We start from the raw sequence: 14,706 nt of genomic DNA, 5'->3' as shown, positions 1-14,706 counted from the left end.
AAAGTATTATTTATGCATTATCCACTTTATTTGCACTGGGCCCAATAAAAGCCCTAATTCTAGAACATTATCAACGATAAGAAGAAAATACAAAAAAGGTTGTGTTGTGTGAAGAGATTCTATGGCAGACCATAAAACCAGGAGTCTAGTTTTGACATCCTTGTATTCTTTTTTTTGTATGTCACTGTAATGCATGTGAAGTAGTTGTATTGTGTGGTGTTGAGAGACTCTTTAATTAGCTCACTTAAAATCTCCTTAGTATCAGCATCATCACTCTCTCTCGCTAGACTAAACACAAACACAATAATGGAATAGGAATTAGAATGGAAAAGGTATGAGAGATTACATTCCGAAATACCTGAACGCCTTTCTTTTGGCATTTGCCACTTTTGCTGTAGGCTTTGCCATTTTCATAGCAAAAGATTCAAATTCATCTTCTCATCTTTATTTTTCAACATCTTCTTCACTATGGACCTCTTCCTTCTCACCCGCCTTCATCACGGTATCCATCTTTCTTACCGTTCATCGATTTAGGGTACAATTGTTTCAAACATGTTTACCAGTGTATATGTGTGTTAAATATGTTTCCATGTACAAAAAGTATTTCCAAAGAAGTAATTTTATTTGTCACGTTTTTGCTTACAGTTATCAAGAAAAATGGTTTCTATGTTTTGTATTTTCAAGAATTTAGTTTTGTATTTTCAAGGAAAAAAGAAAGAGAAACGGATCAAATCCAGGTTCTGGATATTGGAAAAGGGATGGGAAAGTAGAAGCAGAATTAGCAACCGCGAGGGTGTTGATCAGAGAAGCTCAATTAAATTATAGTTCTACTACATCGTCTCCCCTTGGAGACGAAGACTATGTTCCTCATGGCGACATTTACCGGAACCCTTATGCCTTTCACCGGTAAAAAAAAAAAAAAAAACTGTTTACTTGTCATAGAAGTTACCCTTTATGAATACTGTTTACTTGTTGCAGAAGTTATCTTCTTATGGAGAAGATGTTCAAGATATACGTATACGAAGAAGGAGATCCGCCAATATTTCACTATGGACTTTGTAAAGACATATACTCCATGGAAGGATTATTCCTAAACTTTATGGAAAACGATGTCCTTAAGTACCGAACCCGAGATCCGGACAAGGCTCATGTCTACTTCTTACCTTTTAGTGTTGTGATGATCCTACACCATCTTTTCGACCCAGTTGTTCGAGATAAGGCTGTCTTGGAACGTGTCATCGCCGACTATGTCCAAATAATTTCCAAGAAATATCCTTATTGGAACACAAGCGATGGGTTTGATCACTTCATGTTGTCTTGCCATGACTGGGTAAGTGGTTCTTGTTTTATTTACCAGTGTTTGGTTCTCTCACGGTAACTAACCACATTGTTGCAGGGTCACAGGGCAACATGGTACGTAAAGAAACTATTTTTCAATTCCATAAGAGTACTATGCAACGCCAACATATCAGAATATTTTAATCCAGAGAAAGACGCTCCGTTTCCCGAAATTAATTTACTGACCGGAGACATCAACAACTTAACCGGTGGTTTAGATCCAATCTCTCGTACAACACTTGCTTTCTTCGCTGGAAAATCACACGGCAAAATCCGTCCGGTTCTTCTTAACCACTGGAAAGAAAAGGATAAAGATATTCTGGTTTACGAGAATCTACCGGACGGTTTAGATTACACGGAGATGATGAGGAAAAGCCGGTTTTGTATTTGCCCGAGTGGTCACGAAGTTGCCAGTCCGAGAGTACCGGAAGCTATATACAGCGGATGTGTACCGGTTCTTATTTCGGAGAACTATGTTTTGCCGTTTAGTGATGTTTTGAACTGGGAGAAGTTCTCGGTTTCGGTATCGGTTAAGGAAATACCGGAACTAAAAAGGATACTGATGGATATACCGGAAGAGCGGTATATGAGATTATACGAGGGAGTGAAGAAAGTGAAGAGGCATATTTTGGTTAATGATCCTCCAAAGAGATACGATGTGTTTAATATGATTATACATTCCATTTGGTTAAGAAGATTAAATGTTAAATTGTTATGACACTTTAAGGCCTAGCTAGCTATGTAAGTTAAAGAATCTTTCTTCTCCACTTATAACTTAGACAACTTGAAACAAAAATAAGCAATTTGTTTCGTTAAGAATAGGTTGCATATAGAGTAACTTAACAAACAATTTCTATACCTGTTACTGTTATGTTGATAGCTATTTTTCTACAGGAATGAAGTTAAATACTTCTTAGACTCGAGTAAATTCACAGAGTTTGTAGATGATTGAGGAGAGAATACAAAATATGCCAAACATAGATATAACTAAGTATCTTCTTAGTCTATCCCTTAGTACTACTCTGTTTAACTTAGAGATATGAAAGTAGCAAAAGAGTTTGCTAAAGCTATAACAAAAGATGATGTTAATTGAAAACTACTACTACTACTACATCTTCTCCATTTCTAATCTGTCAATGTATGCGTTGGTTACTTCACTTCCCAGCTTTTTTCTCCGCTCATATGTCCTCACAATATTTGGTCTTTTCACCCCTTCCTCTTCCGTAGACCTGAACAACACAACAAAATTAAGATAAACTCAGCTTAGACGAAGAAAAATCTAGTATTTTTTTACAGGTAGTCAGAAGACAAGAAAAAGCTCACTTCTTTTCGCTTGAAGATATGTGTTCGAGATCCTTATCCATTGCACTGACTATCCCATTTGATATCTCCACTTTGGCTTCGGAAGACCTGAACCAACACAAAAGCAAAAACATCAGCTCAGTTTACAAATGTCTTTTTATGGTAGTGAGAAGAGAAGAAGTATGTAAATACTCACTTCTCTTCACTTGGAGGTAAGTCTTTGAGACCCTTATCGATTGCATTGACTATCCCATTTGATATCTCCTCTTCAGCTGCTTCCGAAGACCTAAACACATACAAAAGAAAAAAACTCAGTTTACTAGTGTTTTTGAAGGTAGTGAGAAGAGAAGTAAATACTCACTTCTTTTCACTTGGAGATAAGTCTTTGAGAGCCTTGGCAACTGCCTTGGCTGCCCCCTTCTTCGGCCCTCTCATATTTTGTTTCTTCTCTTCAGGTTCTGGAGACCTGAACAAACACAAAAAAAGAACTCAAGCTTAAACGAAAAGAACACATTTTTACTGACGATTGCCATAGATAGCGAGAAGAGAAGTAAGAACTCACTTCTCTCCACTTAAGTCTCTGAGAGCTTTATCAACTGCATGGACTATCATCTTCTTAACCTGTTCAGGTAAACACACAGGAACAAACAAAAAAATAACAATAAGAGAGGATTTGGAAACTTTGCTAAAAAAAAACCAGAACTTGAGACAAGAGAAATACCCCTAACTTGTCTTCTTTTGCAAAATGATTTGGTGGAAGTAGACGATACTGTTTTGTCAAGCGTAAACACTCGCTGACATTTTCAGGTGAGACGAAGTCAAGCGCTACCTTATTGCAGGACTGCAAGACACAAGAGAACTCAAATGATCAATTGATGATTCTTTGCTGAAAAACTGAAAGTCCAATTGCTCAAATTGAGTGTATCCTAAGCTAAAAGTATAAAATATTACCTTCAAATTTCTAACTTGATGAGGGCAACCTACAGGTATCAAAACAGCATCACCAAGCTTCTGATTGAAGGTCCAAGGTTCAATGCCTACAATATAAAGCTCATAAGATATGACCAAAACTGCCACGATAATGAGGTTGATTACTTAAAAAATAAAGCATACCATATTCTTCTTTCAGCTTCATTATATGATACCGCGTCAGATAGAAGTTCTGGTCATGTATAGGATGAACAACCTAAAAGAAGAAGGTCAACGTAAGATAAGCAAATACATGCAAAACTGTGACCAATCAAACTTTTGAACATGAGAAGGAAAAATGTATAAGCATGCAAAGATAGTTTGTACCTGAGACACAGGACAGCAGTAGAGATGTCTGAACTCCTTGTGATGTTTCTCAATGTAACTTTCTAATTTAGGAATATCTTCTCTACGGAAAATGTCCCAAAGAGCTCCATCATCAGTTTCAACATTTTGGACTTGTTGTCTGGAATTTTCAAGAATCTCCATCATTTCCTCCTTGTTAGCTACTGAGCTATACAGCTCCTTGAGATCTTGTTCGGCATGCTTCTTTTTCAGATTTCCAATTCCAGGTTGCATATTGGGCACTTCAGATATGTGCGTCAAAATATTCACCTGAAATAACCAAAGGGTACAGATATTAAGATACTAAAGAAGAAAAGTTAAGATAAAAGTGAGTAAAACTAATTATAATATAAAAATAACACCCTGGACCGTTATTTTTTATTTTATTTTACAGCAACAGTTGACCTTTATTTCAAACTATTATTTTAATTAGAAAGCGAGGAGAGAGATTATGTTTATTTTCGTTTCTAAGAGATTAAATGGTCATAAAAGAAGTATTGAGAAAAAAACGGAAGGTAATGATGTAATAACACAAAACCAAAATCTACTAAATTAACTATTGACCAAAAAAAAAAAAAAATGCTTGACCTAATTTTTTTTGTTTTATTGACCAAATTCTTTTTTTTGGCAAAAAACCAAAGAGAAAAATAATTATTTATTTTCTATAATGACAACTTTTTTTTGACCTAATTGGAAAGAGTCATTGAGGTAGAAATCAACAAGTTCATGTTTACTGATGATTTGAAAAAAAATCAACTGCATCATCTCATAATCGATTTCAATGTGTTTTGTCGCTTACAAGGTTATGAAAAGTGTAGGATGTGAGAGAATAACATCATTCCGAACAATATCAAGAAGTAACAACAGCTCGGGATGTTCAATCAGGATTTCGGTTCTAGTACTGACAATTCTGCGAAATTGATGTTGGTCATTAATTTTGGTTCCAGTTCTGGCAACTAGTGGTAGCAGCAACATGTAAAATCTAGGCATTTCAGTTTAATTGTCATTATTGATACGACAGACGACTATAATTGGCTACACCAGTTGTATCGACGATTAGCTCTATTGTATCTGTTGTTTCATATCTTCTCGAACAATCACAAACACTTTATTTTTCTTTTGGAACTATTACCACAAATGAAATGCGTAATCTTTGCATTCAATGTGTATTCATTCAATAATAATCTCATTTTTCAACTATTCGACGATTTTGTCTACCAAGTTCAATGTTAGCCAAATTAGTCCCGCAATCAAACATTTATAAAATGCTGAAAAACCAGCATTTTCAAATTTAAGATCGGTCATTGCCGAATTGGGAAGCTCAACTGGCAGCAACTAAACAAACTTGATTTAATAGTCCTCGCCCGCGCCAGCAAAACGAACAATTTCTTGCGTCTTGAACAGCAGATATCCACGGAGCTGACCATAATGTCGCATCTTTTCCGTATACTATTTAGACGATCATCCTATGAAAGTCTGAGATACAATCCACCTAAGCAAAGTGCTCTACTAAGCAGAATGGATGAAGGCTTTGGGGTGCGCACAAAAAATACATTTACCTAAAAATACATTAACCTGTACAAGTTTTTATTTTGTTTTTTGTCAAAACATTTACCTAAGATTAATATTTTTTATTAAATTTCATTTATTATATACCAAACCGAAATAACATCCGATTCTTTTTGGGGGCAATTTCCAAACCCGGAAAAAACGAACTTAACAGAACCAAAAACCGAATGCCAGGCCTATGAAGGACTAAGAAAGCTATTGATGGACTCACATTGAATGGATAAAGCTTGGTCCATAGGTCCTATGAACAGCGTAAGAACTTTCAAATGGACATTGCAATCTTAGAATGTTCAAGAACATTAGGCCAGAGACTTTGATTTTCGGCCCTAAAGCAGAATATGAGGATGCAACAAATCTAAGGAGAGTTCCTTTGCTTCAAAGGAGGAGTGTAGCCCGAATAAAATGCGAAAAAGAGGAGTTCAACGAAAGAGTCCACAAAACTCAGCCAAAAGAAAAACAGAATAACTTAAGGAACTGATCTGGAAAAGAAGAGGAGACGAATCCTAAATGTAATAAAAAATCTAAGTGACCGATTAGGAAATGGTATCTGATTTTAATGTTTTCATAGGTTCTGAAATCATTATAGATGTGCAAAGAAAAACAATAAGAATGGACAGACTTAGAAGAAAGAAATGGATATGAAAACGAGAAAAGACAAATCATATGGGTACTAACCGCATCAGACATGTCGCAGTGGAGCTTAGTAACAGAATCTCCACGGCCTAATTCTTGAGCAAATCCAGAAGCAACGTACGTCTTTGGTCCCATGTCTGGCTTCAAGCAATTTTGGGGAAGCTTGACAGCGAGATTCAAAGGTCCATTAACCGGATGAGTGTAATGCTTCAAAGGCAAACTACATAAGAACTCCTCAGCATGACGTGGCAAGTTATCTTTGAAGACTTTAGCTGGAGGCCAATCTTTCAGTTTCAGAACTAGTGGCCAACCCATTCGATCATATCGGCCATCCGTGTATCCAGTAAAAAATTCATGAAGATTAACTTTTACCTGCAACCATTACAAGCCATTAGATAAATACGAGTATAAGAAGAAGTTACAACTACAAATCTGAAAAGTAACAGATGAGGCATTTTGTTGCCTAGTAAGACTAATATGAATTTGACATGTAGCTATTCAATGCATCTACCAGAAAAGGCAAAACCCTGGAAAAAGCTAAAGAATAATTATATTCACTGTTGATGAGAAAAACAAAGTTGAACAGTCAGTAAAACAGAAATCAAGCCAGAAGGGAAAAACATGAACTTACTTATCTAGACAAGAATAAATTAATTGCTATGCAAGTACCAGAGCCATTAAAATTAAGTACTTTTATAAAAAGGACATGGACAATACAATTTACTCAGGAAAAAACTGACCTCACAGAAGTCCAAACAATCAACAGCAACAACATCCTTAAGTGATCCATGCTGGACATGGCTTATCTGGCGGCAGGCACGATGCATTACCATTGGTTCCCAGCTTAAACCAGATGTAGCTTCAAGCACATTTCTCACAATCACAGGCTCGCCTTTTACCCAATGGTGCTGAAAATGCTTCAAATCATCTTGTTGAACATCCCATACACTTGGAGAGTAAAGATAATTGTCTTCTGAACCTTCTCGACAAGCAGCTTTTAACAAATTACAGCTGTCTATGTCAATATGTCTGTCAGAGTTAGAACAAGGGCATCGCTCCAAAACCGTTTCAGGTAAATTCAAAAGCTCGCCAGCTTCAGCAGTTTTTTCAACTCTGTTGACCAACTCAGATATCCAACCATCCGGAAGTAGTCGTTTCAGCACTAACTCCCCAGCACCACAACAACAAGTAATGATCCCAGCTTCATTTGCTTTCCACAGAGAAGGGTACTTCATATGGTCTGTATTAACCGGCTTCTCATCTGGCTTATCATCCGGTTTATCATCCTGCTTACCCTTCAGTTTACCCTTCGGCTTATCATCCGGCTTACCCTTTGGCCTACCCTTTGGCTTACCCTTCGGCTTATCATCCGGCTTACCATCCAGCTTATCTTTCAACTTATCATCTAGCTTATTCGCCGGCTTTTCAATCACTTTTCCTTCTTGTCCATGTTCATACTCTAAACCTCGGTTAATATAATTCCAAGACACATCCTCCTTACATGCCAGAGCCTTTCCATTGCGGATCTCAAGGCAACAGCTAAGGCAGATATCAAAACTACAGGACTTGCAATTCCTATGGAGATCATAGATAGAAGTCTTGCAGATATCACTGTAAGCCCAAAAAGTTAGAACAACAACGAAGCATGTTATCAAACAGCATGAAGACATAAGAACTTGTCATTTTAACTGAAACAAAAATATCAGGGTAATATACCAGTATAGTCTTTCATCAGGGAAAGCTTTAGCGTCTTGGGGCCTCACCTCTTCAAACTTCAGTCCTGTGAGTTTAAACAACATTAAGGTATCTTCAAACTCCTGGAACTAATGAGCTTCCAGTTTCCCACTTAAAAAATTGAACCCACTCACTTTGAGATTTTGTTGGGAATTAATGCAGGTATATCCAATAATAACGAATATCCAATCATAAATAAAAGCAAAGAAAGTACCGTATATTTTGGCCTCAACTTCCTTCTCAGCAACTTGTTCATCATTTATTCCTTTCAGATGTGGGAGAAGGCTCTGCAGAATAAACTTAGAGGCTTGGACCTTTTCTTCCTCGCTGACTATGAGGTTCGAATTTATCCCCTACATAGCATAGGAGTAATTATTATGGTAAGGAGCTTAAGTAAATCGAAAAATAATAATAAGCAAGCAAGATATGGTAGATACGAGAAAAAATTACTTTCAATTTAGTATCTAGACGCAAGCATGCTCTGCAATTGCAAGTACTAGAGCAGAACATGCATTTCTTGGCAACATCTTCTTTTGCTATAAGGGGGTACCTGCAAGAAGTAAATAGACCAATGTTTCAGGCTTCTGGACAGTAAAATGAAATCAGTAACAAGAAACGAAATTAAAGTTCAAGGTAAGAAGAAGATCATACCAAGTGTCCAAGCATGGATGACAATAACGCTTACTATTGCAGGTCTGACACCGTTCAACAATCCTATCGCTCTTTTGACATTGATGGCACATATTGTCCTATATAATATATCCCAAAATTAATGAATTGGTCGTCATGTAAGGTATGAAAAGAGTACAAATTTTACAGAGAAATCACTAACCGGTCTGTAACCAATGATTCTCGGGTCTACTGTAGTCTTTGGCTTCTTGCCCGGCTTAGTTGGAATCTCACCATCGATTTCTCCCTTCCTTTTCCCAATCCTAATTCCCTTTACTTCCTTGGGCATGCTTCCAGAAGCTTCTCCTACTTCAATAATGGAGTCTTTGCGATTCAGAATCTTAGTCGCGGCTCTTTTTTCCTTCACCAGACCAGTGACTCGGTTTGCTTCATCAATTTCGTTCTTTTGCATCTCCTCGTCTTTCTTCGGTGTCTTTTTCGGAGCCCTATTTCCACCCCTTTTGCCCTTTCGCTTGGGTCCTCCATCTTCTTCGTCGTCAGTCGGAGGATCTACGTAATTCGCCAGCTTCGTAGAAACCCTCCGATGCCTACGGAGACCACCGCGTCCGTTCTCTTCTTCAACCCTAACAACACCTTCTTCCTCCACAGAATCCATTTTTCGAAAATCAAAATTCTCAATCGTCCTCGGCGAAACTCTTGCAGCCCCCAATCAGCTACGAAAGAAAACCCTAGACACGGGATTTAAGGCTGATTTTTTATTTTATTTTGGGGAAACTGAATGGTTTTCTCAGATAGTAAAAAAGTTTTGGTTTAACTTGGTCAAATCTTTGGATTTATTTCCCGCTCTTTTCTTTTCTTTCCAAATTCTTTTTTAAATCATGTTTTTTTTTTGCTAATACAGGGAGATCACAGAAACCAGATTGTATATGAAGATGTTAAAACTTAAACTTGATTATTTTTTATTTAGCAAATAAGATTATATTTATTTACCCGTTTATCTCCATGAGATATGATACCTAATTACCTATGATATATCATTGGATCAAACGGTTGCAAGTTGCTGATATCACTGCAATTGGCATCATCAATGTGTAATGTGTTAAGAAATTAAAGTCAAATTAGCATTAGACAACACACATTAGTATAAACTAAAAGCTTATTGTTTCATTACGTTAGAAAACTGCAATATGATTGCGAAAGTACGTATTGCAAGTCAAGCATATAACATTTGTTAATACAGATGGATGACAGATTAGTAGTCAAGTTAATCTTTTTTTTTATTGAGAAGGAAGTTAGAGGGAAACATGTACTCTAGAGAAGACCAAGACTTTTAACGCATCTGTTCTATTCATTGTTATGCACAACTGGATGATGAACAAACAAAACTTATTAATCATCATAATTGACATATCGACTCAAAAATTATTAAGTCTTTTGCCATACATGTCTAAAACTACCAGGCAACGGTGTAGTAAACAAATATTATTTGTGTTGTTTACCATTATTTAATCAATTTATTTTGACCCAGTCAAATAACTATTTCATCTAATTTTTTGACTCAATCAAATAAAGATTTTTGTTAGGCTTTTTAAAATTAAAAAATTGGTAATAAGCTCGTACGAATCGGCAACTAGAACCAATAAAACACGTAAGGACCGAAGATATGAACCTGACAACGATATTCAAACTATCGGATTCCGTTGTGTGAGACAACGACTCATGGAACAAATGAATATATAAAATCGATCCTTATTTATATTTCCTCTAATTTGTGATCGAAGAAGACACAAAAAAGTTCGGAGCAAACTCCCATCAAACAAATCACGCGGATTCTCAGAAGACAATAACATGAAGGTATGTCTCCTGTGTACTCAACAACAAGTAATAACTTCGATTCTCTTGTGAAAGAGAGAGACTTCTCTTTGTGATGTTAAGGAGTTCTCTTATTGTACTCAGCAAAAGATCCTGATAAGAATTGCTATGACTGATGACACAACTCGAGCAAAGGCAATGAAAACTGCGGTTCAGTTTAAAGGTAACAATGATACAAACACTAGAGAACTTGATGATTGTAATTCTTGTTGAATCTAAAGATTTATCGCATTGGTTTATAGGCGTGAACGCTGTGGAAATAAAGGGAGATCACAGGAACCAGATTGAGGTGACCGGTGTTGAAGTCGATATGATTGCTCTAATCAACACACTCAGGAAAAAAGTTGCATTTGCGGAGCTTGTTAGCGTAGCTAAAGTTGAACCACCTAAGGATGGTGACAAAAAGCCAGAAGAAGAAAAGAAACCCGAAGAGAAGAAACCCGAAGAGAAGAAACCTGAAGAGAAGAAACCTGAGCCATGTTGTCAACCATGGCAAAAACCTGAGCCATGTTATCAACCATGGCCTCATGATGGATATGGTGTGCCATCTTCCTATCCCTACCCGTGTGATCCCTACAATCAGATCGGGGAACCCGTTTACAATCAAGATCCCAATTGCAGGATCATGTGAGATAGGTTTCATGTGGAAGATTAACGGAGGAGATAGCAGTTTTTCTATACTAAGATTGTCAACATGTTAATGCAATTTGATAGTCAGATTTGTTAAATGAATAAAAAGTCTTGAGCTATCAGTATCACACAAATTCTCTACTTGTAGATGCTCTTATAACATGTAAAGCCAAATCTTGTTATCCATGGAATTCCATTACAAAGTAACTCCTTACTAGAGCATCAATCATACTATTTCTCAATCAAATCTTTCCTTTGCCAGAGTTGCTAGTTACATAACTCGTACATTCTCCTAAAAATTAAACTCACAAACCTTCAACATGTTCCAGAGCGCTGCTACATCTAACGACCTCTGCCGCGACCACGCCCACGGCCACGTCCGCGACCGCGTCCAACAGCTTTCCCTAAAGAAGAAAGAAAGAGAGAACGAATAAATGGACTGATAAAGAAGTCTTTTAGCTTATGAAGACGAATATTACAAACACCAAAAATGAATGAAGCAGTACCAGCAACAGGCTTCTTAGGTTTAACTCTAGGAGTGTCTTCCACAAGTAAAGTCTCGAGGTTCAAGCTATCAGGAAGAATGTAGTAGCGAATATTATTACCCCTCAAGCTAAGATGATCAAGTGTTACTGGGTTTTTCCCCTTCAGGCTCATCTTCACTGTCTTCAAGTGAGTGTTCATGCTCACATCAACACCTGCCCAAATCATCAAGCTTAAACTTCAATAAATATACCTTTATGACTACTGGCTCTAACTGTGTGTTTACTCAACCTATTCATGTGATCACAAGGACGCGATTAGGGCCAATTGAAAATAAGGGAACAGATCGCGACTTGTATAAGACCTAGCAACGGAGAAATCGAGAGAGAAGAAAAGATGAGAAGAGCTACAAAGAAACCGGAAGCTAACAATAAGAACTTACCAGTGATGGTTCCATGGACCACAGTCCCATTCTTCAGCTCGATAGACACAGTTTCATTGTTTAACTTCATCAAAAACCTACTCGATCCAATCAAAACCATATAACACAAATCAGCTCAGGCTCAATATTGGGAATGGATTCCATGCCAGGAGCTAACTAAGATTAAGAACAACATGAATTTTCTAAAGAAAAGAAGAACTGAGAACGAAACAGTACCTGACGAGCTTCATCTTTGGATGCGAAGAAAGAACAACCAAACAAAGAAATTGACGAGGAAACAGCGAAAGGTGTGAAAACCCTCAAAACCCTTCTTTCGCTGTGAGAGACCTCACGATGGAGCGGGTACAGATCCGATTCCGGTTTTGGATCCATCAGCTAAATTACAATATTGGGCCCAAAAATGTAGTAAGGCCCATAAAGTCCAATGGTGGACCAGTAGATGTTTCAACCAGAAATCTACATACAGTTGGTTCAGCAAACCGGAAATTGAACACGAAACGTTAATTTCGGAAAGGCGTAATAAAAGCGCGCGAGAGGTTGATAAACACGCGTCGAAGAATTCGCGCGTGAAGATTGAACGACTTCAGACGAGAAGACGCTTTTCAACGTTCTCTATGCGTTAAACAGTTGACTGTTGACAGATCTCCTCCGGTAGAGAGAGAGAGAGAGAGAGAGAGAGTTCTCTGAAAAAACTGCGTAAATCCTAACTCGTCAATGGCGGATTCGAGCTCCAATCAGAATCGATACACTCCTCCTAATCAAAGGTAACTTCTTCTTCTTCTTCTTCAGTGGTCTTTGATCTGCTGATTTCGAGTGTTCTTTATTCTACTGATTTCGCTACTCCGTTCTTACCTTTCGATGTTGCTTCTCCGTGTCACAGGAAGGCTTCTGGGAATCGCCGGAAGTCGGGAGGTATGTGAGCTCTCTCTCTCTCTCTCTGTCTTCTTTGCCTCAGTCGTTCTTTATTGATTCTTAATCAATTCGGTTCTTAATTCCGAGAGTATCTAGTTCTGTGGAGATTATAGCTTAGATCAAAGATTGTCGATGAATAGAAGTAATCTTGTTTTGTAGATTCAGGAATTGATTGCATGCGAATCTGTACACATTGTGTTTGTGCATAGTTGGTAACTTCAAGAACCGTTTCTAAGAAAGTGAATTATTAGGAGTTTAGCCTGAAATTCAGATCTCGCTCTCTCTTTATTAGCAAATCCGCTGGTTGATTCATTTCTCCATGTGTGTACTTGACCCATTTGTTTGCCTGTTTTCTTGAAAATAAATCGTCGTTCAAGCTATATCTGGTTTTGCTAGTATGCTATGGTTCTTGGCTAAATAAAGAGTGAAATGCAGATCGAACAAGTAGCCAACAGAACAACGATAATGAGAGAAATCAGCCTCCTGCTACTGGTCTTCAGATGGAAAACATATCCCAGACCCAGAGGATAATAACAATAAAGGACTGCTCCAGGAGTGCAGCTTATCAGCTCATGAGCCAACGTATAAATCTGAACTATCTCTTTAAACATTTAGCTGGTTTATTCTTTGCTCTGTATCACTATCTGGTCGTTCTTCTATCAACTGTTGCTATGCTAAGCATTTGTTGAGTCAGTGCTAGTTTTAGAAATCTTTGAACTTAATAGATAAGGTGTGTTGAATTCACTGCTTATGCAGTCAGTTTTATGTACTTGTCTTATTTACGTGCTCTTGATTTGTCATGAACAGGATGGGCAGCTGAAATGCATCAATACGACGACCCAACTGTGGATCTATCTGGTGAGATTAAGGGATTCTAAGTTTTCCTTTGTCCTTTGTGTCTATTATACTTGTGCTGCTTGAGTTGCCTCCAAATACAATCAGATATATCTATGTTCTTATCTGGATCTCTGTCTTCCGGTTAGTCAAGTATAACTGATTTTCAAGTTTGCCTACTTTCTCTGTTTCACAGTGCGACCAATCATGTACTATGGAGGGAGTGTTTGGGGTAAACTACCTCATCAGGTGGAACTAACTTCAAACTCTTATCATATGCTTCTAGTTTTTCTAAAGATGTGAGTACATGAATGATGAGACCCCATCTCTTGTTTTGTGTCAAAACAATTACAGATCCTGGCTGCAGCAAACAAGACATTACCTCCTCCATCGCCAACGGATTACATGACTGAAGTGCGGCGAGGATTGCTGATGCCAAAAGCCAACAATTGAATGGTTCTTGTTCAGATGATGGAGCCCATATAGACTAGTGAAATGGTGTTTGTTGAGATGGCACAAGCGGTGGTATGTCAATGACTTTTATATTGTGTGTGTGTAGGATAACAGATATTGCTTTTGTCAGGATCGGTTGTTTTCTCTGGTCCCTGAAAGTGTAAAAAACCCAAACCAGAGATTTGAGTAACAATCACGTTACCATCTCATTTTAGCTTAACTGGATTACAAATTCATTGCTCCTTTCATCTGTCTTACAAAGTTTGGTTTTGAATTAGACGGGAAATAGACCGTCTAGCTAATAGAAGCCAGTTGTTACAAAATTTATGTGAATCCAAGTACTAAAAGTAATAACACCAAAAAGGCAAATGTATAGTAGTACATACTATTATCTGTATGTCTGAAAAATCCCATTGGTCGATCAATGAATAAACACAATGCGGCAGATGCAATCAATAACCAGTTGACTTGAAACTTAAACTGACTAGACCGATACTGGTCGTGAAAAAGCTAGGATTCGTAGCAAGTACTCCAAAAATTAAAGAGAGATTTATCATTTT

General features: G+C 37.5%; 5 protein-coding genes and 1 long non-coding RNA gene across 12 annotated transcripts; 3 read left to right on the top strand and 3 right to left on the bottom strand.

Annotated features, from left to right (window-relative positions):
- Positions 1-307: 307 nt before the first annotated feature.
- On the top strand, positions 308-2,101 carry AT3G07620 (glycosyltransferase). Its single transcript, NM_001337725.1, has 4 exons — positions 308-502; positions 707-906; positions 979-1,330; positions 1,397-2,101. Exons 1-4 carry the CDS (start codon positions 335-337, stop codon positions 2,054-2,056), a joined length of 1,380 nt encoding a protein of 459 aa, NP_001319494.1. The 5' UTR covers positions 308-334; the 3' UTR covers positions 2,057-2,101.
- A 108-nt stretch (positions 2,102-2,209) lies between these two features.
- IBM1 (Transcription factor jumonji (jmjC) domain-containing protein) lies at positions 2,210-9,439 on the bottom strand. Of its 3 annotated transcripts, NM_001202909.1 has the most exons (17): positions 8,723-9,254; positions 8,542-8,639; positions 8,341-8,440; positions 8,105-8,243; positions 7,873-7,936; positions 6,897-7,767; positions 6,199-6,528; positions 5,671-5,764; positions 3,937-4,196; positions 3,754-3,826; positions 3,592-3,677; positions 3,362-3,481; positions 3,203-3,261; positions 3,002-3,106; positions 2,837-2,926; positions 2,662-2,748; positions 2,410-2,567 (listed from the first exon to the last, which is right to left on the bottom strand). In NM_001202909.1, exons 1-17 carry the CDS (start codon positions 9,173-9,175, stop codon positions 2,447-2,449), a joined length of 3,150 nt encoding a protein of 1,049 aa, NP_001189838.1. In that variant the 5' UTR covers positions 9,176-9,254; the 3' UTR covers positions 2,410-2,446. The 3 variants fall into 3 exon arrangements, with proteins under 3 accessions (NP_187418.1, NP_001189838.1, NP_001078121.1); NM_111640.2 differs by lacking the exon at positions 5,671-5,764 and having other exon boundaries at positions 2,210-2,567; positions 3,937-4,224; positions 8,723-9,439; NM_001084652.2 differs by lacking the exons at positions 2,410-2,567; positions 2,662-2,748; positions 2,837-2,926; ... (4 more) ...; positions 3,754-3,826; positions 3,937-4,196 and having other exon boundaries at positions 5,120-6,528; positions 8,723-9,439.
- Positions 9,440-10,300: 861 nt separating this feature from the next.
- AT3G07600 (Heavy metal transport/detoxification superfamily protein) lies at positions 10,301-11,206 on the top strand (the record flags this gene model as incomplete). 2 transcript variants are annotated; one of them, NM_111639.1, is made up of 3 exons in its annotated part: positions 10,301-10,374; positions 10,477-10,555; positions 10,635-11,206. In NM_111639.1, the coding sequence occupies exons 1-3, from the start codon at positions 10,369-10,371 to the stop codon at positions 11,021-11,023; spliced, it is 474 nt and encodes a 157-aa protein (NP_187417.1). In that variant the 5' UTR covers positions 10,301-10,368. The 2 variants fall into 2 exon arrangements, with proteins under 2 accessions (NP_187417.1, NP_001326671.1); NM_001337724.1 differs by having other exon boundaries at positions 10,477-11,023.
- On the bottom strand, positions 10,726-10,969 carry AT3G02025. The gene is made up of 2 exons (NR_140880.1): positions 10,955-10,969; positions 10,726-10,931 (listed from the first exon to the last, which is right to left on the bottom strand). It is a non-coding gene; the product is annotated as an other RNA (long non-coding RNA).
- On the bottom strand, positions 10,729-12,272 carry AT3G07590 (Small nuclear ribonucleoprotein family protein; the record flags this gene model as incomplete). 3 transcript variants are annotated; one of them, NM_001202908.2, is made up of 5 exons in its annotated part: positions 12,164-12,272; positions 11,948-12,024; positions 11,529-11,720; positions 11,336-11,426; positions 10,729-10,965 (listed from the first exon to the last, which is right to left on the bottom strand). In NM_001202908.2, exons 1-4 carry the CDS (start codon positions 12,175-12,177, stop codon positions 11,365-11,367), a joined length of 345 nt encoding a protein of 114 aa, NP_001189837.1. In that variant the 5' UTR covers positions 12,178-12,272. The 3 variants fall into 3 exon arrangements, with proteins under 3 accessions (NP_001189837.1, NP_187416.1, NP_001326434.1); NM_111638.5 differs by lacking the exon at positions 10,729-10,965 and having other exon boundaries at positions 11,157-11,426; positions 12,164-12,270; NM_001337723.1 differs by lacking the exon at positions 10,729-10,965 and having other exon boundaries at positions 11,365-11,426; positions 11,529-11,869.
- Positions 12,273-12,497: 225 nt separating this feature from the next.
- Positions 12,498-14,485, top strand: AT3G07580 (uncharacterized protein). 2 transcript variants are annotated; one of them, NM_111637.3, is made up of 6 exons: positions 12,529-12,711; positions 12,828-12,859; positions 13,295-13,441; positions 13,667-13,717; positions 13,890-13,942; positions 14,048-14,485. In NM_111637.3, the coding sequence occupies exons 1-6, from the start codon at positions 12,662-12,664 to the stop codon at positions 14,144-14,146; spliced, it is 432 nt and encodes a 143-aa protein (NP_187415.2). In that variant the 5' UTR covers positions 12,529-12,661; the 3' UTR covers positions 14,147-14,485. The 2 variants fall into 2 exon arrangements, with proteins under 2 accessions (NP_001319493.1, NP_187415.2); NM_001337722.1 differs by having other exon boundaries at positions 12,498-12,711; positions 13,890-14,485.
- Positions 14,486-14,706: the final 221 nt, after the last annotated feature.

The sequence above is a fragment of the Arabidopsis thaliana genome, chromosome 3 (assembly GCF_000001735.4).
Source record: "Arabidopsis thaliana chromosome 3, partial sequence".
NCBI classification, from domain to species: Eukaryota; Viridiplantae; Streptophyta; class Magnoliopsida; order Brassicales; family Brassicaceae; genus Arabidopsis; species Arabidopsis thaliana.
This window is presented reverse-complemented; position numbering and strand designations above follow the sequence as displayed.